The sequence below is a fragment of the Coregonus lavaretus genome (assembly GCF_964263955.1).
Source record: "Coregonus lavaretus genome assembly, contig: SUPER_36_unloc_1, whole genome shotgun sequence".
Taxonomy (NCBI): domain Eukaryota; kingdom Metazoa; phylum Chordata; class Actinopteri; order Salmoniformes; family Salmonidae; genus Coregonus; species Coregonus lavaretus.
Window position 1 is genome coordinate 1,362,845 of NW_028167175.1, and position 26,392 is coordinate 1,389,236.

The following is a 26,392-nucleotide window of genomic DNA, read 5'->3' on the forward strand; positions in this document are numbered from 1 at the left end:
GATGGGCTTTAAGTCAGAGTCACTGGACACGGAGTCAGTCAGCATAAAGATGGGCTTTAAGTCAGAGTCACTGGACACGGAGTCAGTCAGCATAAAGATGGGCTTTAAGTCAGAGTCACTGGACACGGAGTCAGTCAGCATAAAGATGGGCTTTAAGTCAGAGTCACTGGGCACTGAGTCAGTCAGCATAAAGATGGGCTTTAAGTCAGTCACTGGGCACTGAGTCAGTCAGCATAAAGATGGGCTTTAAGTCAGAGTCACTGGGCACGGAGTCAGTCAGCATAAAGATGGGCTTTAAGTCAGAGTCACTGGACACGGAGTCAGTCAGCATAAAGATGGGCTTTAAGTCAGAGTCACTGGACACGGAGTCAGTCAGCATAAAGATGGGCTTTAAGTCAGAGTCACTGGACACGGAGTCAGTCAGCATAAAGATGGGCTTTAAGTCAGAGTCACTGGACACGGAGTCAGTCAGCATAAAGATGGGCTTTAAGTCAGAGTCACTGGACACGGAGTCAGTCAGCATAAAGATGGGCTTTAAGTCAGTCACTGGACACGGAGTCAGTCAGCATAAAGATGGGCTTTAAGTCAGAGTCACTGGACACGGAGTCAGTCAGCATAAAGATGGGCTTTAAGTCAGAGTCACTGGACACGGAGTCAGTCAGCATAAAGATGGGCTTTAAGTCAGTCACTGGACACGGAGTCAGTCAGCATAAAGATGGGCTTTAAGTCAGTCACTGGGCACTGAGTCAGTCAGCATAAAGATGGGCTTTAAGTCAGTCACTGGACACGGAGTCAGTCAGCATAAAGATGGGCTTTAAGTCAGTCACTGGACACGGAGTCAGTCAGCATAAAGATGGGCTTTAAGTCAGTCACTGGACACGGAGTCAGTCAGCATAAAGGCATTAGTGAAACACACTACCCCCATGTCAACAACACGGATGTAGCGACAACAACAACAACAATGGCATTCCCTAGATTTGAACAGTCTCTGTTCCTAAAGTGGTACAGAGTTTTAGTGGACGCTCTTGGACCGACCCCTCCCTTTATCCTGTGTTGTTGGACCGAACCCTCCCTTTGTCCTGTGTTGTTGGACCGACCCCTCCCTTTATCCTGTGTTGTTGGCCAGACTCCTCCCTTTGTCCTGTGTTGTTGGCCAGATCTCCCTTTGTCCTGTGTTGTTGGACAGACCCCTCTCTTTATCCTGTGTTGTTGGACAGACCCCTCCCTTTGTCCTGTGTTGTTGGCCAATTCTCCCTTTGTCCTGTGTTGTTGGACCGACCCCTCCCTTTGTCCTGTGTTGTTGGACCGACCCCTCCCTTTATCCTGTGTTGTTGGACCGACCCCTCCCTTTATCCTGTGTTGTTGGCCAGACTCCTCCCTTTGTCCTGTGTTGTTGGACAGACCCCTCCCTTTGTCCTGTGTTGTTGGCCAGATCTCCCTTTGTCCTGTGTTGTTGGACAGACCCCTCTCTTTATCCTGTGTTGTTGGACAGACCCCTCCCTTTGTCCTGTGTTGTTGGCCAATTCTCCCTTTGTCCTGTGTTGTTGGACCGACCCCTCCCTTTGTCCTGTGTTGTTGGCCAATTCTCCCTTTGTCCTGTGTTGTTGGACCGACCCCTCCCTTTTTCCTGTGTTGTTGGACAGACCCCTCCCTTTGTCCTGTGTTGTTGGCCAATTCTCCCTTTGTCCTGTGTTGTTGGCCAATTCTCCCTTTGTCCTGTGTTGTTGGACCGACCCCTCCCTTTGTCCTGTGTTGTTGGACCGACCCCTCCCTTTGTCCTGTGTTGTTGGACCGACCCCTCCCTTTGTCCTGTGTTGTTGGACTGACCCCTCCCTTTGTCCTGTGTTGTTGGACCGACCCCTCTCTTTATCCTGTGTTGTTGGCCAGACCCCTCCCTTTGTCCTGTGTTGTTGGCCAATTCTCCCTTTGTCCTGTGTTGTTGGCCAGACTCCTCCCTTTGTCCTGTGTTGTTGGCCAGACCCCCCCCTTTGTCCTGTGTTGTTGGCCAGTCTCTCAGCTGGCCAGCCTTGTGTTGTTGGCCTGTCTCTGGCCAGCCCTGTGTAAACTCATGCTTGAAAGAACTAGGGCTGGACTTGATCCACGGCCAACTGAATGAAACCCCTTGTCACTGCTGTTGGAAAACACTCTGCCCTGTTGCACACAAACAGAGCTGTGGCCAAAGAGAGAGTGAGGGAAGGCTGCTGTTGGTTCTGCTCTTGTTGTTGACTAGTGGAATTGCTCAGAATGCAGTCTTTTAGTTCCGTCACTGCTGCATACCAGATGAATGGTCAGCATTATGTTAGAATCACAGCTATTAGATTTAGACAGGGTCATTGACAAATAAAGGTGGTGGTGGTGAGGCTGTCATTTATTTAGTGTTTTTCAGAGAGAGGCTCATTTAGAATCATATCTCCCAGTACAGTTCATAGTGAGATCCACCTGGTTTGAACAGTGTGTTGTAATAAGCAGTGTGGTTGAGGGTAAACTCCACTATATAAATAGGGTTGTCCACCTATTACAATAGGTAAGTGTTTTGTGCATTAGGGTCAAAGGACAAGTTTACCTTTTTGTTAATCAAATGTGTATTTAGGATGTAAATGACATGTTATAGGTGTCCACTGGGTTTTGAGAACCAGACCCCACCAGTGATGAACTTCCTGCTGCTCGTTCTGCAGAGGCACAGATAAAACATGAACACAGGCTCCAAAAACACCCAAATACGTCCTTTTAGAAACGACAACGCTCTCAGTATCAGAGTTTACCCACAGTGCTCAGGGTTTACCCACGGTGCTCAGGGTTTACCCACGGTGCTCAGGGTTTACCCACGGTGCTCAGGGTTTACCCACGGTGCTCAGGGTTTACCCACGGTGCTCAGGGTTTACCCACGGTGCTCAGGGTTTACCCACGGTGCTCAGGGTTTACCTATACGGTGCTCAGGGTTTACCCACGGTGCTCAGGGTTTACCCACGGTGCTCAGGGTTTACCCACGGTGCTCAGGGTTTACCCACGGTGCTCAGGGTTTACCCACGGTGCTCAGGGTTTACCCACGGTGCTCAGGGTTTACCCACGGTGCTCAGGGTTTACCCACGGTGCTCAGGGTTTACCCACGGTGCTCAGGGTTTACCCACAGTGCTCAGGGTTTACCCACGGTGCTCAGGGTTTACCCACGGTGCTTTTTGTGTTTTCTAGCCGAAGCCACAGGAGGAAGGCAAAACATGAAGGAGCGGGAGGCCTTCGATGCCAGGAACATATTAAAGGTAAGAGGTCAAACACACCAAACAAATAAACATCCTGGTGGTACCTTCACCTGAGTCTATTGTCTGTACAACAATACAACCTTAGGTCTGTCTCATAGGAGATCATTTCTCTCCTATATTGAGCAACAGTATATTTTTGTTGGTTATCTTTACTCTTGGCTTTATTAGTTAGTTACACCCATAATATTTTGTGTGGAACGATTATTCACAGAAGGAATAGGAACATTCCAGGAAAACATTAAGCCTTCCGGGTTTACATAATACAGTAAGATTTAGCACACTCACTCACTCACTGAGATTTATTTAGCACACTCATTCAGTCAGCAAGATGGTAGCCAGTTCATTCAGTCAGTAAGATGGTAGCCAGTTCATTCAGTCAGTAAGATGGTAGCCAGTTCATTCAGTCAGCAAGATGGTAGCCAGTTCATTCAGTCAGTAAGATGGTAGCCAGTTCATTCAGTCAGCAAGATGGTAGCCAGTTCATTCAGTCAGCAAGATGGTAGCCAGTTCATTCAGTCAGCAAGATGGTAGCCAGTTCATTCAGTCAGTAAGATGGTAGCCAGTTCATTCAGTCAGTAAGATGGTAGCCAGTTCATTCAGTCAGTAAGATGGTAGCCAGTTCATTCAGTCAGTAAGATGGTAGCCAGTTCATTCAGTCAGTAAGATGGTAGCCAGTTCATTCAGTCAGTAAGATGGTAGCCAGTTCATTCAGTCAGTAAGATGGTAGCCAGTTCATTCAGTCAGTAAGATGGTAGCCAGTTCATTCAGTCAGTAAGATGGTAGCCAGTTCATTCAGTCAGTAAGATGGTAGCCAGTTCATTCAGTCAGTAAGATGGTAGCCAGTTCATTCAGTCAGTAAGATGGTAGCCAGTTCATTCAGTCAGTAAGATGGTAGCCAGTCAGGTAGGTGGTGCAACAATACCTCTGGCTCTGTTCTACGTGGATCAGCTGCCATCTGGTGGTGAAACATTAGAACTACAAAAGTATATTCCTGGTGCGGTCTGTCTGAATAGAGCAGTGCTCTAGTCCTGGGCCCAGTTTTTCTAAAGTGATCTATCTATCTGGAGTTAGCCTATGGGATAGGATTAAATGCTTAGAATGAATAGAACTATTGAATAATTGACTTGCATGGTGACTGTTCATTCCATTTCTATGCTTTAAATCCTATCCGGTAGGCGAAATCCAGATCACTTTAGAAAAACTGGCCCTTGGGGACCCAACGGGGTACACAATTACATTTTTGCCCTAGCACTACACACCTGATTCCACTGATCGGCTTATCATCAAACCCTTTGGATCCCCAGGACCATGATTTAAGAAACACTGGAATAGAGTGTTGATTGGACTTGAAATATATTCCTGACAGACACCCTAAAGTCCCAGCCAACCCAATACACTGGATTTGATCCCTCCAACCAACCATACCTGAAAATATCAATTACTTTTCATTAGACCTAAGAATTTAGAATGTTATGAATGTTGTTAGTGAGAATCAGCCTCCATTTCCTCATTGGGTCCAATGATCAGTACAGTACAGCGTCTTCACAAAGTATTCACACCTGTTGACTTTATCCATGTTTTGTTGTGTGTACAGTCTGAATTTAAAATGGATTCAATTGAGATTTTTTTTTGACCCTGGTATACACACAATACCCCATAATGTCAAAGTGGAATTATGTTTTTATAAATGTTTACGAATTAATTAAAAATGAAACGCTGAAATGTCTTGAGTCAATAAAGTATTCAACCCCTTTATTATGGCAAGCCTTAACTTCAGGATAAAAAATGTGCTAAACAAGTCACATAATAAGTTGCATGGACTCACTCTCTGTGCAATAATAGTGTTTTACATGATTTTTAAATGACTACCTCGTCTCTGTAACCCACACATACAATTATCTGTAAGGTCCCTCAGTCGAGCAGTGAATTTCAAACACAGATTCAACCACAAAGACCAGGGAGGTTTTCCAATGCCTCGCAAAGAAGGGCACCTATTGGTAGATATACATTGAATATCTCTTTGAGCATGGTGAAGTTATTCATTACACTTTGGATGGTGTATCAATACACCCAGTCACTAAAAAGATACAGGCTTCCTTCCTAACTCAGTTGCTGGAGAGGAAGGAAACTGCTCAGGGATTTCACCATGAGGCCAATGGTGACTTTAAAACAGTTACAGAGTTTAATGGCTGTGCAAAAAAAAAAAATGACATAGGAGAAAACTGAGGATGGATCAACTTTGTAGTTACTCCACAATACTAACCTAGTTGACAGCGTGAAAAGAAGGAAACCTGTATAAAATAAAAAATGTTCCAAAACATGCATGCTGTTTGCGACAAGGCAATAAAGTAAAACTGAAAAAAATGTGGATAGAAATTAACTTTTTGTCCTGAATACAAATCGTTATGTTTGGGGCAAATCCAACACAACACATCCCTGAGTACCACTCTTCATATTTTCAAGCATGGTGGTGGCTGCATCATGTTATGGGTATGGTTGTCATCGGCAACGACTAGGGAGTTTTTTTTTTATGATAAAAAGAAACGGAATAGAGCTAAGCACAGGAAAAATCCTAGAGTGAAACCTGGTTCAGATTCACCTTTGTGAATCCTCTGTAGCTCATTTGGTAGAGCATGGCGCTTGTAACGCCAGGGTAGTGGGTTCGATCCCCGGGACCACCCATACGTAAAAATTTATGCACACATGACTGTAAGTCGCTTTGGATAAAAGCGTCTGCTAAATGGCATATTATATTATTATACTTTTCAGCAGGACAATAACCTAAAACACAAGGCCAAATCTACACATTAGTTGCTTACCAAGACGACATTGAATGTTCCCGAGTGGCCTATTTACTGTTTAGTCAGAAATCGGCTTGAAAATCTATGGCAAAACTTGACAGAGCTTGAAGACTTTTAAAAATAATAATGTGCAAATGTTGTACAATCCAGGTGTGCAAAGCTCTTAGTGAATTACCCAGAAAGACTCCCAGCTGTAATCGCTGCCAAAGGTGATTCTAACCTGTAGGGATTCAGGGGGTGGAATACTTATCTAATCAAGATACCGTTTTATTTTTACAAATGTTAGAATTTTTCTTCCATTTTGACATTTACAGAGTATTTTGTGTAGATCATTGACAAAAAAATACAATTAAATCCATTTTAATCCCACTTTGTAACACAACAAAATGTGGAAAAAGTCAAGGGGGTGTGAATACTTTGTGAAGGCACTGTGTATATAAAGAGGATAAATCAGCATGGCACCCTATAGAGTGTTTTCATACAGACGCATCAGAACTGGATTCACCTTGGGGGTGCTCCCAGTGTTTAGATATGACAAACTGGGCCTTCAGCGCAGTAGCGTCTGTCATTATACAGTGTGCATACCAAATGGCAGCCTATTCCCTATATAGTGCACTTCTTTTAACCAGATCCCTATGGGCCCTAGTCAAAAGTAGTGCAGGGAATAGGGTGCCGTTTGTGAAGCAACCTGATAAGAATGTCACCGGAGAGTCTCTGGCAGTGCCATGTGTTCCGTTGGCAGTTACCATAGTAACACCATCTTTGTGAGAGGAATATGGCTCATCGTCTTGTCATTCTGTTGATGGTAGTGGAGTGGAATTTAAGCAGAGTTTTATCCTGTGGTTGTATCTATATAACCAGAACCTCCATCAAAACTCAGCTACGTTTCCAGTTCACAACATGGACATGGTGGTCCTCTGTAGCTCAGCTGGTAGAGCACGGCGCTTGGAACGCCAAGGTAGTGGGTTCAAAAATGTATGCGCACATGACTGTAAGTCGCTTTGGATAAAAGCGTCTGCTAAATGGCATATTATTATTATTATTATTATTATTATTATTATTATTATTACTTCAAGTGTAAAGAGGGGATTCACATAAGAATGTTAATAGTAGTTTCCCAGTGTCTGTCCCAAATGGCACCCTATTCACTATATAGTGCACTACTTCTGGTCAAAAGTGGTGCAATATATAGGGAATAGGGTGCCATTTGGGACGCAACCTAGAACTCGGATTAACAGTACTGTTCAAACTCTCTTGTTTTGTTCTTAATGTAGAGCTTTGGGTCGTACCAGTTTGGGGAGTTTGATCTGAATGCCGTCCAGATTTCCCAGAGGTATTCTACCGACTGCACCGGCTTCTACACCCCAGCTGGCGTTGTGAACTTCTCCTGAGATCTCTCCCCTCAACGTTGACTCGGGTACAGTGGAGCTTGAGAGAGAGAGAACACAACAGTGGTTTTTACACTGATTCCTTTCCAGAACACTGATTACCTTTCCTGTAAATTGTTAAGTTGTCCTTTTACAGTCATTTGCAACTTTTTTGACAGACGAGAAAATATGGTTAATTTCCTCAGATATCAGAAGCGTAAAGCCCTCTTCATGCAGGACATCAAAGCTACTCTACTGTTGGCCAGCAGAGGGCTCTATCATGCCTTACTATACTATAGAGGAGGCAGAGAGCACTCTCACTTCAATCTGTGTGTGTGTGTGTGTGTGTGTGTGTGTGTGTGTGTGTTTGAATGCAGTCATTTTGAGCGACAGTGACACTATTGTTTGTCTGTACTGCTGTTTGTCACATCCAGCTCAGCTAGCCTGTCCTGCCCAAATAGGGAGACGTGTGGTTGTCTGTACCCCCTGTCAGTTCTGTTGTCTGTGCCCCCTGTCAGTACTGTTGTCTGTGCCCCCTGCCAGTACTGTTGTCTGTCCCCTCTCAGTACTGTTGTCTGTGCCCCCTCTCAGTACTGTTGTCTGTCCCCTGTCAGTACTGTTGTCTGTCCCGCCTGTCAGTACTGTTGTCTGTCCCCCATGTCAGTACTGTTGTCTGTCCCCCCTGTCAGTCCTGTTGTCTGTCCCCCCTGTCAGTCCTGTTGTCTGTCCCCCCTGTCAGTCCTGTTGTCTGTCCCCCCTGTCAGTCCTGTTGTCTGTCCCCCCTGTCAGTACTGTTGTCTGTCCCCACTGTCAGTACTGTTGTCTGTCCCGCCTGTCAGTACTGTTGTCTGTCCCCCATGTCAGTACTGTTGTCTGTCCCCCCTGTCAGTACTGTTGTCTGTCCCCACTGTCAGTACTGTTGTCTGTCCCCCCTCTCAGTACTGTTGTCTGTCCCCCTGTCAGTACTGTTGTCTGTCCCCCTGTCAGTACTGTTGTCTGTCCCCCCTGTCAGTACTGTTGTCTGTCCCCACTGTCAGTACTGTTGTTCTGCCCCGTCCTGCCCTCAGAGAGATGTTCTGCCCCGTCCTGCCCCCAGAGAGATGTTATGTCCCGTCCTGCCCTCAGAGAGATGTTCTGTCCCGTCCTGCCCCCAGAGAGATGTTCCGACCCATTCTGCCCTCAGAGAGATGTTCTGCCGCCCTCTGCTTGCTTGGCAGGCCATGCAGGAGGGCGATATCTGCCACCGAGTGGCGCTCGGCTAGCTTTGTCTGTCAGCTCAAAGACACTCATTACTAGCATACTGTAGCAGCTCACACACACACACACACACACACACACACACACATTTGTCTTCCTTCCTGGAGTCTTGTCAACAGCAGCGATTAGACAGGGATATGTAAATGCTCCCAGCCAACACAGCCATCCTACCGAGCATCAGAGCAGTGATTGTGGCTCTGTCTTGTGTCTGTAGACTCTATCTGTTCAACCCTCCTCCTTGGCACGCAGCGGCCTCCGAGACAGGGAGGAGTTACGTCCCAAATGGCACCCTATTCCCCATATAGTGCACTTCTTTTGACCAGGCCCATAGGGTGCCATATAGTGCACTTCTTTTGACCAGGCCCATAGGGTGCCATATAGTGCACTTCGACAGTAGAAAATGCCATGGTGTATTTACCAAAGCAGCAAATGACTTGTCTAGTTTTAAGGCTTGTTACTGTCAGGAAGGGAGAAAGTAAAACCGCAGGCTCAGGTAAACCGTCAAGAGCTTGCCTTATTCGTTCTTGGAAACATCAATAATACCTCTCCTAGTAAATACAGGGACCGGGAAAGGGCCTCATAATTAAATTCTTCAGGACTGCAACACTCTATTTCCTTTTGGCAGAGAGAGATGTCATTCAGGATGTAATGTACTGGGCAAAGGTTTCCAGGAATGACTAGACCACATGTCAGGAGTCAGGACACTACAACATAGACCACATGTCAGGAGTCAGGACACTACAACATAGACCACATGTCAGGAGTCAGGACACTACAACATAGACCACATGTCAGGAGTCAGGACACTACAACATAGACCACATGTCAGGAGTCAGGACACTACAACATAGACCATATGTCAGGAGTCAGGACACTACAACATAGACCATATGTCAGGAGTCAGGACACTACAACATAGACCACATGTCAGGAGTCAGGATACTACAACATAGACCACATGTCAGGACACTACAACATAGACCACATGTCAGGAGTCAGGACACTACAACATAGACCACATGTCAGGAGTCAGGACACTACAACATAGACCACATGTCAGGAGTCAGGACACTACAACATAGACCACATGTCAGGAGTCAGGACACTACAACATAGACCACATGTCAGGAGTCAGGACACTACAACATAGACCATATGTCAGGAGTCAGGACACTACAACATAGACCATATGTCAGGAGTCAGGACACTACAACATAGACCACATGTCAGGAGTCAGGATACTACAACATAGACCACATGTCAGGACACTACAACATAGACCACATGTCAGGAGTCAGGACACTACAACATAGACCACATGTCAGGAGTCAGGACACTACAACATAGACCACATGTCAGGAGTCAGGACACTACAACATAGACCATATGTCAGGAGTCAGGACACTACAACATAGACCACATGTCAGGAGTCAGGACACTACAACATAGACCACATGTCAGGACACTACAACATAGACCACATGTCAGGAGTCAGGACACTACAACATAGACCACATGTCAGGAGTCAGGACACTACAACAGACCACATGTCAGGACACTACAACATAGACCACATGTCAGGAGTCAAGACACTACAACATAGACCACATGTCAGGAGTCAGGACACTACAACATAGACCACATGTCAGGAGTCAGGACACTACAACATAGACCACATGTCAGGAGTCAGGACACTACAACATAGACCACATGTCAGGACACTACAACATAGACCACATGTCTGGAGTCAGGACACTACAACATAGACCACATGTCAGGAGTCAGGACACTACAACATAGACCACATGTCAGGAGTCAGGACACTACAACATAGACCACATGTCAGGAGTCAGGACACTACAACAGACCATATGTCAGGAGTCAGGACACTACAACATAGACCACATGTCAGGACACTACAACATAGACCACATGTCAGGAGTCAGGACACTACAACATAGACCACATGTCAGGAGTCAGGACACTACAACATAGACCACATGTCAGGACACTACAACATAGACCACATGTCAGGAGTCAGGACACTACAACATAGACCACATGTCAGGAGTCATGACACTACAACATAGACCACATGTCAGGAGTCAGGACACTACAACATAGACCACATGTCAGGAGTCAGGACACTATAAGTCATGTACAGATGTATGTTGAGGGTGAGGTGGGGTTAAAATAGGCCTGTCGTGTCGGCGGTTGATTCGGCTCCATGCTACGGTAGACTTGTGTGCCGCTGACTGCAGCGTGACTTAGCATCTTATTGGACCCCACTACATCTCCTTCCTAATTAGCCAGCTGTTAGCTTCCTGTGGTGGAAAGCTCCAACTTCAGGCCCCAGAGGTTTCTACAGGAGCATGTGTCCTGCTCAGACTGGGCTACTCTGTGGTAACATAGACATTTCTTCTATGGATTCTGGAAATTTAATTTATCATCTCTCTCTCTCTCTCTCTCTCTCTCTCTCTCTGTCTCTCTCTCTCTCTCTCTCTCTCTCTGTCTCTCTCTCTCTCTCTCTCTCGTCTCTCTCTCTCTCTCTCTCTCTCTCCTATCTCTCTCTCTCTCTCTCTCTTCTCTCTCTCTCTCTCTCTCTCTCCTTCTCTCTCTCTCTCCTTATCTCTCTCTCCTTATCTCTCTCTCCTTATCTCTCTCTCCCCCATCTCTCTCTCCCCCATCTCTCTTTCTCTCTTTCTCTCTTTCTTTCTCTCTCTCTCTCTCTCTCTCTCTCTCTCTCTCTCTCTCCTTATCTCTCTCTCTCTCTCTCTCTCTCTCTCTCTCTCTTTCTCTCTTTCTTCTCTCTCTCTCTCTCTCTCTCTCTCTCTCTCTCTGATGCTATATATGCCTCCAATGGAGAAACGTCTAGTTCCTTCAGGACATGTCGAACAGGACAGACGTCAACAGATCTGCTGATGGGGAGTAAACAGCCTTTCTTTCCCCAGGAGATGAGGAATCTTCCTCTATCCGTTGACAGCTCTCCCTTTCTGCTTAGGAGAGCAGAGGGAAACCAATGGGGTTTTAAAAATAGTGATGTGGTCCTCTGTAGCTCAATTGGTAGAGCATGGCGCTTGTAACGCCAGGGTAGTGGGTTCGATCCCCGGGACCACCAATACGTAAAAATGTATGCGCACATGACTGTAAGTCGCTTTGGATAAAAGCGTCTGCTAAATGGCTTATTATTATTATTTTATAAATCAATCACCTATCCTTCTTTAAGACTAGGATCATTACAAATATTGCACTAAACTATCAAAGATTAAATCCGCTTCTTCTGATATTCATTTAGAATGGAAAACCCAATATAAGATGAATGTCTTCATCAAATTCAAACACGTATTCCATCTATTTTAGTTTCTGAAGTCTTGTCTTTGAATGTCCCCAAAGCACTATCTAAATATTGTTATGTACCCAATTTACATATTTAATTTCATGCCATGTTAGGAGAAGTAGCATATTATTCTTATCCACATGTTGAAATCGGTCAATCCGCTGAGAGGCCTTCTAGCTTTTCATCCCCTAATGTTTAGGATATTGGGATTCAAAACCATCGTGTACAATTTCTGACATTGTAATTAGAAAGTTCTGCATCTCATTGAAGACTGTAGAACTGGTTCTAACTTGAAGCACGTAGGAAGGAAAAAGGCAGAAGACGTTTGAAAGACGTTTGACCTTTTGAGAAGTGCAGATATAATTAGATTTGCATGCTTCAAGTGGCTGGAGAAGCACACAGGAAATTCATTTAGCCGTTAATCAGTTTTTAAGGTCAGAGGAACTTTTCCCATGAAGTGGTCGGTCCTACCTTTTAAACTGCTAATGGCTTCAGGTTAATTAAACACCCCAGATTTTACACTTTGTGCAATTAAGAGAGAGAGAGAGAGCGATAGAGAGCATTTAAAAAATAATTCAGGAACAAAGCATTGCTGACATCGTTTTAGTTGTACGTCATACTTCTCAAAGTCAGGTTGTAACATGACATTAACCTGCTTAAATGATGCAATATTTTTGTGTTTGTTTTTTATGGAGTTTGACTGTTAAACTTGAAAGCGTCTTTGTAGAGCTCTGTGGATTGATTGTTAGATGGTTCCTCAAAGTGCGAGACGGGCACACGGCAACGACAGCTGCTGCTGTCATGAAGAAAGGAGGAAGGGAAACGTCTCGTGGCGTTTGTTAAGACATCATTACCTGTGGAATATGACACAGTGCACCTTCCTCCCCTCTGTTCAGCGATGTTGTTTTGATGTGTTTTATGTGACATTCAGCTAGGGGACACTCTCATTTACATCTCTAACCAATCACAGTGTCGTTAAAAAGCCTAAAGACACGTGATGTGATGGACGTTCGATGCAAACTAACAGAAGTGTGCATGCGCACACACAGAGAGAGAAACCGACCACTCACACACACACACACACACACACACACAGAGAGAAACCGACCACTCACACACACAGAGAGAGAGAAACCGACCACTCACACACACACACACACACAGAGAAACCGACCACTCACACACACAGAGAGAGAGAAACCGACCACTCACACACACACAGAGAGAGAAACCGACCACTCACACACAGAGAGAGAGAGGAACAGACCACACACACTGAGAGGTAGCTGAGGCAGGCAGGTGACATGCAGTCTCCCTCCCTCCCTCCAGCAGGCAGCTCTTCACCGTGCTGAGTGCTGAGTGAGTCTGGAGGGGATCTGCTGCTGTCAATGTCTGTTTACCCTGCAATCCATCCACACAGAGAGTAAAGAACCATGTTTACCCTGCAATCCATCCACACAGAGAGTAAAGAACCATGTTTACCCTGCAATCAGTCCACACAGAGAGTAAAGAAGCATGTTTACCCTGCAATCAGTCCACACAGAGAGTAAAGAACCATGTTTACCCTGCAATCCATCCACACAGAGAGTAAAGAACCATGTTTACCCTGCAATCAGTCCACACAGAGAGTAAAGAAGCATGTTTACCCTGCAATCAGTCCACACAGAGAGTAAAGAACCATGTTTACCCTGCAATCCATCCACACAGAGAGTAAAGAACCATGTTTACCCTGCAATCAGTCCACACAGAGAGTAAAGAACCATGTTTACCCTGCAATCAGTCCACACAGAGAGTAAAGAACCATGTTTACCCTGCAATCAGTCCACACAGAGAGTAAAGAACCATGTTTACCCTGCAATCAGTCCACACAGAGAGTAAAGAACCATGTTTACCCTGCAATCAGTCCACACAGAGAGTAAATAAGCATGTTTACCCTGCAATCAGTCCACACAGAGAGTAAAGAACCAACAGTTGTGTCAAGTTGGCTGGATGTCCTTTGGGTGGTGGACCATTCTTGATACACACGGGAAACTGTTGAGCGTGAAAAACCCAGCAGCGTTGCAGTTCTTGACACAAACCGGTGCACCTACAACCATACCCCGTTCAAAGGCAGTTAAATATTTTGTCTTGCCCATTCACCCTCTGAATGGCACACATACACAATCCATGTCTCAATTGTCTCAAGGCTTAAAAATCCTTCTTTAACCTGTCTCCTCTCCCTCATCTACACTGATTGACGTGGATTTAACAAGAGACATCAAGAAGGGATCACAGCTTTCACTTGGTCAGTCTGTCATGGAAAGAGGTGTTCTTAATGTTTTGTACACTCAGTGTATGTCTGCATTGTGTACAATCTATCCCCACAGTTCACACAGTACCACAGTCCACACAGTCCACACAGTATCACAGTCCACACAGTACCACAGTCCACACAGTACCACAGTCCACACAGTATCACAGTACCACAGTCCACACAGTACCACAGTCCACACAGTATCACAGTATCACAGTATCACAGTATCACAGTCCACACAGTATCACAGTCCACACAGTACCACAGTCCACACAGTACCACAGTCCACACAGTACATTTACATTTACATTTTAGTCATTTAGCAGACGCTCTTATCCAGAGCGACTTACAGTTAGTGAGTGCATAAATTTTTCATACTGTTAGTTGTCTGTTTACTTTCACTCATTCTGGAAGTGGTCTTCTGAGGACGGCTAATCAGTGTGGATGATCCCCAGTGGGGTGATGAGAGCAGTGTAGTAGACGATGGTTTGAAGAGAGGAACGGGATGGTCCCACTTAAATTCACCTTCTTAGAGACAGTCCTTAGAACAGCTACTCAGCCGTAACGTTGATTGTTTGAGAGGCCACTTTGTCGTCTTCACCTCGTGTTGATTTTCTGGGTCGTAACCAATGGAGACCTAAGCTGCAGCTTGAGTCCGTCTGGTATGGTATGTTAATTCTTAACTCAATCTTTTATACCCTCGGGTGTGGCTAGTTACGAAGCAAAATATCATCATCACTATGATCTTGTTAGAAAGCTAAAATCACATTCCTATCTTCAGGAAAACATTGTCTTCCTCCTTGATAGTTTCTACACAAGGTAAAGGATATAACCCTGATATCCACAGTGTAAAAGCTCTTCAAGTCACAATGTTTTCCTTATAACGCCTTTATACCATTTTTAATGACATCACAAAATATACATTAATTTTCCATATTCCATTTCCCATCATTCCCAACATTCGGATGTTGAAATATATTGCCCCAGTGTTCATTGTTGGATGTTGAAGTTTCTGGGCGGCAAAACCTTCTGTAACAAAGGGATAGTTACAGTACCACACAGTATCACAGTCCACACAGTATCACAGTCCACACAGTACCACAGTCCACATAATATCACAGTCCACACAGTACCACAGTTCACACAGTCCACACAGTACCACAGTACCACACAGTATCACAGTCCACATAATATCACAGTACCACAGTCCACACAGTACCACAGTCCACATAATATCACAGTCCACACAGTACCACAGTTCACACAGTCCACACAGTACCACAGTACCACACAGTATCACAGTCCACATAATATCACAGTACCACAGTCCACACAGTACCACAGTCCACATAATATCACAGTCCACACAGTACCACAGTTCACACAGTATCACAGTCCACACAGTACCACAGTTCACACAATATCACAGTCCACACAGTACCACAGTTCACACAGTATCACAGTCCACACAGTACCACAGTCCACACAGTACCACAGTACCACACAGTATCACAGTCCACACAGTATCACAGTACCACAGTCCACATAATATCACAGTCCACACAGTATCACAGTCCACACAGTACCACAGTCCACACAGTACCACAGTCCACACAGTATCACAGTCCCACAGTCCACACAGTATCACAATCCACACAGTACCACAGTACCACAGTCCACACAGTCCACACAGTACCACAGTCCACACAGTACCACAGTACCACACAGTATCACAGTCCACACAGTATCACAGTCCACACAGTACCACAGTCCACACAGTACCACAGTCCACATAATATCACAGTCCACACAGTATCACAGTCCACACAGTACCACAGTCCACACAGTACCACAGTCCACACAGTGCCACAGTCCACACAGTCCACACAGTCCCACAGTCCCACAGTCCACACAGTATCACAGTCCCACAGTCCCACAGTCCACACAGTCCCACAGTATCACAGTCCACACAGTACCACAGTCCACATAGTATCACAGTCCACACAGTACCACAGTGCCACAGTCCACACAGTGCCACAGTCCCCACAGTTCCACACAGTCCCCACAGTTCCACACAGTATCACAGTCCACACAGTATCACAGTCCCCACAGTTCACACAGTATCACAGTCCACACAGTACCACAGTCCACACAGTACCACAGTCCACACAGTACCACAGTCCACACAGTATCACAGTCCACACAGTACCACAGTCCACACAGTACCACAGTCCACACTGTACCACAGTACCACAGTCCACACAGTACCACAGTCCACACAGTATCACAGTCCACACAGTACCACAGTCCACACAGTACCACAGTACCACAGTCCACACAGTCCACACAGTACCACAGTCCACACAGTACCACAGTACCACTGTACCACAGTACCACAGTCCACACAGTACCACAGTCCACACAGTATCACAGTCCACACAGTACCACAGTACCACAGTCCACACAGTCCACACAGTACCACAGTCCACACAGTACCACAGTACCACACAGTATCACAGTCCACACAGTATCACAGTCCACACAGTACCACAGTCCACACAGTACCACAGTCCACTGAATTCCTATCAGACCTTGTAGTCATAGCAGATCATATTCTAATTTTTGGTGATTTTAATATTCACATGGAGAAGTCCACAGACCCACTCCAAAAGTCTTTCGGAGCCATTATCGACTCAGTGGGTTTTGTCCAACATGTCTCTGGACCTACTCACTGCCACAGTCATACTCTGGACCTAGTTTTGTCCCATGGAATAAATGTTGTAGATCTTAATGTTTTTCCACAAAATCCTGGACTATCGGACCACCATTTTATTACGTTTGCAATCGCAACAAATAATCTGCTTAGACCCCAACCAAGGAGCATCAAAAGTCGTGCTATAAATTCTCAGACAACACAAAAATTCATTGATGCCCTTCCAGACTCCTTCTGCCTACCCAAGGACGTCAGAGGACAAAAATCAGTTAACCACTTAACTGAGGAACTCAATTTAACCTTGCGCAATACCCTAGATGCAGTTGCACCCCTAAAAACGAAAGACATTTGTCATAAGAAACTAGCTCCCTGGTATACAGAAAATACCCGAGCTTTGAAGCAAGCTTCCAGGAAATTGGAACGGAAATGGCGCCACACCAAACTGGAAGTCTTCCGACTAGCTTGGAAAGACAGTACCGTGCAGTACCGAAGAGCCCTCACTGCTGCTCGATCATCCTACTTTTCCAAATTAATCGAGGAAAATAAGAACAATCCAAAATTTCTTTTTGATACTGTTGCAAAGCTAACTAAAAAGCAGCATTCCCCAAGAGAGGATGGTTTTCACTTCAGCAGTGATAAATTCATGAACTTCTTTGAGGAAAAGATCATGACCATTAGAAAGCAAATTACGGACTCCTCTTTGAATCTGCGTATTCCTCCAGGGCTTAGCTGTCCTGGATCTGCACAGCTCTGCGAGGGCCTGGGATCGGGAGAGACACTTAAGTGTTTTAGTACTATATCTCTTGACACAATGATGAAAATAATCATGGCCTCTAAACCTTCAAGCTGCATACTGGATCCTATTCCTACTAAACTGCTGAAGGAGCTGCTTCCTGTGCTTGGCCCTCCTATGTTGAACATAATAAACAGCTCTCTATCCACCGGATGTGTACCAAACTCACTAAAAGTGGCAGTGATAAAGCCTCTCTTGAAAAAGCCAAACCTTGACCCGGAAAATATAAAAAACTATCGGCCTATATCGAATCTTCCATTCCTCTCAAAAATTTTAGAAAAAGCTGTTGCGCAGCAACTCACTGCCTTTCTGAAGACAAACAATGTATACGAAATGCTTCAGTCTGGTTTTAGACCCCATCATAGCACTGAGACTGCACTTGTGAAGGTGGTAAATGACCTTTTAATGGCGTCAGACCGAGGCTCTGCATCTGTCCTCGTGCTACTAGACCTTAGTGCTGCCTTTGACACCATCGATCACCACATTCTTTTGGAGAGACTGGAAACCCAAATTGGTCTACACGGACAAGTTCTGGCCTGGTTTAGATCCTACCTGTCGGAAAGATATCAGTTTGTCTCTGTGAATGGTCTGTCCTCCGACAAATCAACTGTACATTTCGGTGTTCCTCAAGGTTCCGTTTTAGGACCACTATTGTTTTCACTATATATTTTACCTCTTGGGGATGTTATTCGAAAACATAATGTTAACTTTCACTGCTATGCGGATGACACACAGCTGTACATTTCAATGAAGCATGGTGAAGCCCCAAAATTGCCCTCGCTAGAAGCCTGTGTTTCAGACATAAGGAAGTGGATGGCTGAAAACTTTTTACTTTTAAACTCGGACAAAACAGAGATGCTTGTTCTAGGTCCCAAGAAACAAAGAGATCTTCTGTTAAATCTGACAATTCATCTTGATGGTTGTAAAGTCGTCTCAAATAAAACTGTGAAGGACCTAGGCGTTACTCTTGACCCTGATCTCTCTTTTGACGAACATATCAAGACTGTTTCAAGGACAGCTTTTTTCCATCTACGTAACATTGCAAAAATCAGAAATTTTCTGTCCAAAAATGATGCAGAAAAATTAATCCATGCATTTGTTACTTCTAGGTTAGACTACTGCAATGCTCTATTTTCCGGCTACCCGGATAAAGCACTAAATAAACTTCAGTTAGTGCTAAATACGGCTGCTAGAATCCTGACTAGAACCAAGAAATTTGATCATATTACTCCAGTGCTAGCTTCCCTACACTGGCTTCCTGTTAAGGCAAGGGCTGATTTCAAGGTTTTACTGTTAACCTATAAAGCGTTACATGGGCTTGCTCCTACCTATCTTTCCGAGTTGGTCCTGCCGTACATACCAATACGTACGCTACGGTCACAAGACGCAGGCCTCCTAATTGTCCCTAGAATTTCTAAGCAAACAGCGGGAGGCAGGGCTTTCTCCTATAGATCTCCATTTTTATGGAACAGTCTGCCTACCCATGTGAGAGACGCAGACTCGGTCTCAACCTTTAAGTCTTTACTGAAGACTTATCTCTTCAGTAGGTCATATGATTGAGTGTAGTCTGGCCCAGGAGTGTGAAGGTGAACGGAAAGGCTGGAGCAACGAACAGCCCTTGCTGTCTCTGCCGGGCCGGTTCCCCTCTCCACTGGGGTTCTCTGCCTCTAACCCTGTTGCAGGGGCTGAGTCACTGGCTTGCTGGTGCTCTTTCATGCCGTCCCTGGGGGGGGTGCGTCACTTGAGTGGGTTGAGTTACTGACGTGATCTTCCTGTCTGGGTTGGCGCCCCCCCCCCCTTGGTTTGTGCTGTGGTGGAGACCTCTGTGGGCTATACTCGGCCTTGTCTCAGGATTGTAAGTTGGTGGTTGGGGATATCCCTCTAGTGGTGCGGGGGCTGTGCTTTGGCGGAGTGGGTGGGGTTATATCCTTCCTGTTTGGCCCTGTCCGGGGGTTTCTTCGGATGGGGCCACAGTGTCTCCGGACCGCTCCTGTCTCAGCCTCCAGTATTTATGCTGCAGTAGTTTATGTGTCGGGGGGCTGGGGTTAGTTGGTTATACCTGGAGTACTTCTCCTGTCTTATCCAGTGTCCTGTGTGAATTTAAGTATGCTCTCTCTAATTCTCTCGTTCTCTCTTTCTCTCTGAGAACCTGAGCCCTAGGACCATACGTCAGGACTACCGGGCATGATGACACCTTGCTGTCCCCAGTCCGCCTGGCCTTGCTGCTATTCCAGTTTCAACTGTTCTGCCTGCGGCTACGAAACCCCTACCTGTCCCAGACCTGCTGTTTTCAACTCTAAATGATCGGCTATGAAAAGCCAACTGAGAGACCTGAGCCCTAGGACCATACGTCGGGACTACCGGCCGTGGTGACTCCTTGCTGTCCCCAGTCCGCCTGGCCTTGCTGCTATTCCAGTTTAAACTGTTCTGCCTGCGGTTATGGAACCCCTACCTGTCCCAGACCTGCTGTTTTAAACTCTAATGATCGGCTATGAAAAGCCAACTGAGATTTATTCCTGATTATTATTTGACCATGCTTGTCACTTATGAACATTTTTGAACATCTTGGCATGGTTCTGTTATAATCTCCACCCGGCACAGCCAGAAGAGGACTGGCCACCCCTCATAGCCTGGTTCCTCTCTAGGTTTCTTCCTAGGTTTTGCCTTTCTAGGGAGTTTTTCCTAGCCACCGTGCTTCTACACCTGCATTACTAGCTGTTTGGGGTTTTAGGCTGGGTTTCTGTACAGCACTTCGAGATATTAGCTGATGTAAGAAGGGCTATATAAAATAAAATTGATTGATTGATTGATAATATCACAGTCCACACAGTATCACAGTCCACACAGTACCACAGTCCACACAGTACCACAGTCCACACAGTGCCACAGTCCACACAGTCCACACAGTCCCACAGTCCCACAGTCCCACAGTCCACACAGTATCACAGTCCCACAGTCCCCCAGTCCACACAGTCCCACAGTATCACAGTCCACACAGTACCACAGTCCACATAGTATCACAGTCCACACAGTACCACAGTGCCACAGTCCACACAGTGCCACAGTCCCCACAGTTCCACACAGTATCACAGTCCACACAGTATCACAGTCCCCACAGTTCCACACAGTATCACAGTCCACACAGTACCACAGTCCACACAGTACCACAGTCCACACAGTATCACAGTCCACACAGTATCACAGTCCACACAGTACCACAGTCCACACTGTACCACAGTACCACAGTCCACACAGTACCACAGTCCCCACAGTTCCACACAGTATCACAGTCCACACAGTACCACAGTCCACACAGTATCACAGTCCACACAGTATCACAGTCCACACAGTACCACAGTCCACACTGTACCACAGTACCACAGTCCACACAGTACCACAGTCCCCACAGTTCCACACAGTATCACAGTCCACACAGTATCACAGTCCCCACAGTACCACAGTCCACACCGTATCACAGTACCACAGTACCACAGTCCACACAGTATCACAGTCCACACAGTATCACAGTCCACACAGTACCACAGTCCACACAGTATCACAGTCCACACAGTACCACAGTCCACACAGTACCACAGTCCACACAGTATCACAGTCCACACAGTATCACAGTCCACACAGTATCACAGTCCACACAGTATCACAGTACCACAGTACCACAGTACCACAGTACCACAGTACCACAGTTCCACACAGTATCACAGTCCACACAGTATCACAGTCCACACAGTACCACAGTCCACACAGTATCACAGTCCACACAGTACCACAGTCCACACAGTACCACAGTCCACACAGTACCACAGTCCACACAGTATCACAGTCCACACAGTATCACAGTACCACAGTACCACAGTACCACAGTACCACAGTACCAGAGAACCAGAGCCCTACCATGTGTGTGTCCTGTTTGGGGCATTGTGCTGCAGTATACATGGTGTCCTTGACCCAGTCCAACACTACAGGACATCTGTGGACAAAACATTACAGTGACAAAGGAGTGAATGAAAAACCAAGCAATCATTCAATCTGTCTGAACTAGTTGTAGACTGAATCCATCAGTCTTCCATGGTGAACCTCCTCAGACGTTCTATTATTCATCACTGCTTTGACAAAACAGTCAGAAATAGATCTAGACTACATCCCAAATGGTACCCTATTCCCATAGGGCTCTGGTCAAAAGTAGTGCACTATATAGTGAATAGGGTGCCATTTGGGATGGATGCATAGCTGTGGCTCTTCACTACTGTAAATGACAGTTGTGATGTGATGGAGAGCAGAATGCAGTCAGACTGGATTCCTCTCCTCTGCTCTCTAACTTCAGACTGGATTCCTCTCCTCTGCTCTCTAACTTCAGACTGGATTCCTCTCTGCTCTCTAACTTCAGACTGGCTTCCTCTCCTCTGCTCTCTAACTTCAGACTGGCTTCCTCTCCTCTGCTCTCTAACTTCAGACTGGATTCCTCTCCTCTCTAACTTCAGACTGGATTCCTCTCTGCTCTCTAACTTCAGACTGGCTTCCTCTCCTCTGCTCTCTAACTTCAGACTGGCTTCCTCTCCTCTCTAACTTCAGACTGGATTCCTCTCCTCTGCTCTCTAACTTCAGACTGGATTCCTCTCCTCTCTAACTTCAGACTGGCTTCCTCTGCTCTGCTCTCTAACTTCAGACTGGATTCCTCTCCTCTGCTCTCTAACTTCAGACTGGATTCCTCTCCTCTGCTCTCTAACTTCAGACTGGATTCCTCTCCTCTCTAACTTCAGACTGGATTCCTCTCCTCTGCTCTCTAACTTCAGACTGGCTTCCTCTCCTCTCTAACTTCAGACTGGCTTCCTCTCCTCTGCTCTCTAACCTCAGACTGGATTCCTCTCCTCTCTAACTTCAGACTGGATTCCTCTCCTCTGCTCTCTAACTTCAGACTGGATTCCTCTCCTCTCTAACTTCAGACTGGCTTCCTCTCCTCTCTAACTTCAGACTGGATTCCTCTCCTCTGCTCTCTAACTTCAGACTGGCTTCCTCTCCTCTCTAACTTCAGACTGGCTTCCTCTCCTCTGCTCTCTAACTTCAGACTGGCTTCCTCTCCTCTCTAACTTCAGACTGGCTTCCTCTCCTCTGCTCTCTAACTTCAGACTGGCTTCCTCTCCTCTGCTCTCTAACTTCAGACTGGCTTCCTCTCCTCTCTAACTTCAGACTGGCTTCCTCTCCTCTGCTCTCTAACTTCAGACTGGCTTCCTCTCCTCTGCTCTCTAACTTCAGACTGGCTTCCTCTCCTCTCTAACTTCAGACTGGCTTCCTCTCCTCTGCTCTCTAACTTCAGACTGGATTCCTCTCCTCTGCTCTCTAACTTCAGACTGGATTCCTCTCCTCTGCTCTCTAACTTCAGACTGGCTTCCTCTCCTCTGCTCTCTAACTTCAGACTGGCTTCCTCTCCTCTGCTCTCTAACTTCAGACTGGCTTCCTCTCCTCTCTAACTTCAGACTGGATTCCTCTCCTCTGCTCTCTAACTTCAGACTGGCTTCCTCTCCTCTCTAACTTCAGACTGGATTCCTCTCCTCTGCTCTCTAACTTCAGACTGGCTTCCTCTCCTCTCTAACTTCAGACTGGATTCCTCTCCTCTGCTCTCTAACTTCAGACTGGATTCCTCTCCTCTGCTCTCTAACTTCAGACTGGATTCCTCTCCTCTGCTCTCTAACTTCAGACTGGCTTCCTCTCCTCTCTAACTTCAGACTGGATTCCTCTCCTCTGCTCTCTAACTTCAGACTGGCTTCCTCTCCTCTGCTCTCTAACTTCAGACTGGATTCCTCTCCTCTGCTCTCTAACTTCAGACTGGCTTCCTCTCTGCTCTCTAACTTCAGACTGGCTTCCTCTCCTCTGCTCTCTAACTTCAGACTGGATTCCTCTCCTCTGCTCTCTAACTTCAGACTGGATTCCTCTCCTCTGCTCTCTAACTTCAGACTGGCTTCCTCTCCTCTGCTCTCTAACTTCAGACTGGCTTCCTCTCCTCTGCTCTCTAACTTCAGACTGGCTTCCTCTCTGCTCTCTAACTTCAGACTGGCTTCCTCTCTGCTCTCTAACTTCAGACTGGCTTCCTCTCCTCTGCTCTCTAACCTCAGACTGGCTTCCTCTCCTCTCTAACTTCAGACTGGCTTCCTCTCCTCTCTAACTTCAGACTGGCTTCCTCTCCTCTGCTCTCTAACTTCAGACTGGCTTCCTCTCCTCTCTAACTTCAGACTGGCTTCCTCTCCTCTCTAACTTCAGACTGGCTTCCTCTCCTCTGCTCTCTAACCTCAGACTGGATTCCTCTGCTCTCTAACTTCAGACTGGCTTCCTCTCCTCTGCTCTCTAACCTCAGACTGGATTCCTCTGCTCTCTAACTTCAGACTGGATTCCTCTCCTCTGCTCTCTAACTTCAGACTGGCTTCCTCTCCTCTCCTCTCTAACTTCAGACTGGTTTCCTCTCCTCTGCTCTCTAACTTCAGACTGGATTCCTCTCCTCTGCTCTCTAACTTCAGACTGGCTTCCTCTCCTCTGCTCTCTAACCTCAGACTGGATTCCTCTGCTCTCTAACTTCAGACTGGCTTCCTCTCCTCTGCTCTCTAACCTCAGACTGGATTCCTCTGCTCTCTAACTTCAGACTGGATTCCTCTCCTCTGCTCTCTAACTTCAGACTGGCTTCCTCTCCTCTCCTCTCTAACCTCAGACTGGCTTCCTCTCCTCTCCTCTCTAACTTCAGACTGGATTCCTCTCTGCTCTCTAACTTCAGACTGGATTCCTCTCCTCTGCTGTCTAACTTCAGACTGGCTTCCTCTCCTCTCTAACATCAGACTGGCTTCCTCTCCTCTCCTCTCTAACTTCAGACTGGCTTCCTCTCCTCTGCTCTCTAACTTCAGACTGGATTCCTCTCCTCTGCTCTCTAACTTCAGACTGGCTTCCTCTCCTCTCCTCTCTAACTTCAGACTGGATTCCTCTGCTCTGCTCTCTAACTTCAGACTGGATTCCTCTCCTCTCTAACTTCAGACTGGCTTCCTCTCCTCTCCTCTCTAACTTCAGACTGGATTCCTCTCCTCTGCTCTCTAACTTCAGACTGGCTTCCTCTCCTCTCTAACTTCAGACTGGCTTCCTCTCCTCTCCTCTCTAACTTCAGACTGGATTCCTCTCTGCTCTCTAACTTCAGCCTGGCTTCCTCTCCTCTCCTCTCTAACTTCAGACTGGATTCCTCTCTGCTCTCTAACTTCAGACTGGATTCCTCTCCTCTGCTCTCTAACTTCAGACTGGCTTCCTCTCCTCTCCTCTCTAACTTCAAACTGGATTCCTCTCCTCTGCTCTCTAACTTCAGACTGGCTTCCTCTCCTCTGCCCTCTAACTTCAGACTGGATTCCTCTCCTCTGCTCTCTAACTTCAGACTGGATTCCTCTCCTCTGCTCTCTAACTTCAGACTGGATTCCTCTCCTCTGCTCTCTAACTTCAGACTGGCTTCCTCTGCTCTCTAACTTCAGACTGGATTCCTCTCCTCTGCTCTCTAACTTCAGACTGGATTCCTCTCTGCTCTCTAACTTCAGACTGGCTTCCTCTCCTCTGCTCTCTAACTTCAGACTGGATTCCTCTCCTCTGCTCTCTAACTTCAGACTGGCTTCCTCTCCTCTGCTCTCTAACTTCAGACTGGCTTCCTCTGCTCTCTAACTTCAGACTGGATTCCTCTCCTCTGCTCTCTAACCTCAGACTGGATTCCTCTGCTCTCTAACTTCAGACTGGCTTCCTCTCCTCTGCTCTCTAACTTCAGACTGGCTTCCTCTCCTCTCTAACTTCAGACTGGATTCCTCTCCTCTGCTCTCTAACTTCAGACTGGCTTCCTCTCCTCTCTAACTTCAGACTGGATTCCTCTCCTCTGCTCTCTAACTTCAGACTGGCTTCCTCTCCTCTCTAACTTCAGACTGGATTCCTCTCCTCTGCTCTCTAACTTCAGACTGGATTCCTCTCCTCTGCTCTCTAACTTCAGACTGGCTTCCTCTCCTCTGCTCTCTAACTTCAGACTGGCTTCCTCTCCTCTGCTCTCTAACTTCAGACTGGCTTCCTCTCTGCTCTCTAACTTCAGACTGGCTTCCTCTCCTCTGCTCTCTAACTTCAGACTGGCTTCCTCTCTGCTCTCTAACTTCAGACTGGCTTCCTCTCCTCTGCTCTCTAACCTCAGACTGGCTTCCTCTCCTCTCTAACTTCAGACTGGCTTCCTCTCCTCTCTAACTTCAGACTGGCTTCCTCTCCTCTGCTCTCTAACTTCAGACTGGCTTCCTCTCCTCTCTAACTTCAGACTGGCTTCCTCTCCTCTCTAACTTCAGACTGGCTTCCTCTCCTCTGCTCTCTAACCTCAGACTGGATTCCTCTGCTCTCTAACTTCAGACTGGCTTCCTCTCCTCTGCTCTCTAACCTCAGACTGGATTCCTCTGCTCTCTAACTTCAGACTGGATTCCTCTCCTCTGCTCTCTAACTTCAGACTGGCTTCCTCTCCTCTCCTCTCTAACTTCAGACTGGTTTCCTCTCCTCTGCTCTCTAACCTCAGACTGG

General features: G+C 46.4%; 2 protein-coding genes across 3 annotated transcripts in view; both read left to right on the forward strand.

Annotated features, from left to right (window-relative positions):
• LOC311111085 (dnaJ homolog subfamily B member 12-like) overlaps positions 1-26,392 on the forward strand; it is a 248,254-nt gene that overhangs the window by 44,646 nt on the left and 177,216 nt on the right. The window lies entirely within an intron of this gene.
• Positions 1-26,392, forward strand: part of LOC311111097 (activating signal cointegrator 1 complex subunit 1-like) — a 41,013-nt gene that overhangs the window by 6,589 nt on the left and 8,032 nt on the right. The window contains exons 8-9 of one of the 2 annotated variants that reach the window (XM_084189097.1): positions 3,190-3,257; positions 7,333-7,475. In XM_084189097.1, coding sequence (XP_084045223.1) covers positions 3,190-3,257; positions 7,333-7,449 — 185 coding nt within the window. In that variant the 3' untranslated portion in view covers positions 7,450-7,475. Of the gene's footprint in view, positions 1-3,189; positions 3,258-4,561; positions 5,012-7,332; positions 7,476-26,392 lie in introns of those variants that run through there. The other variant, XM_084189098.1, reaches the window with a different exon arrangement.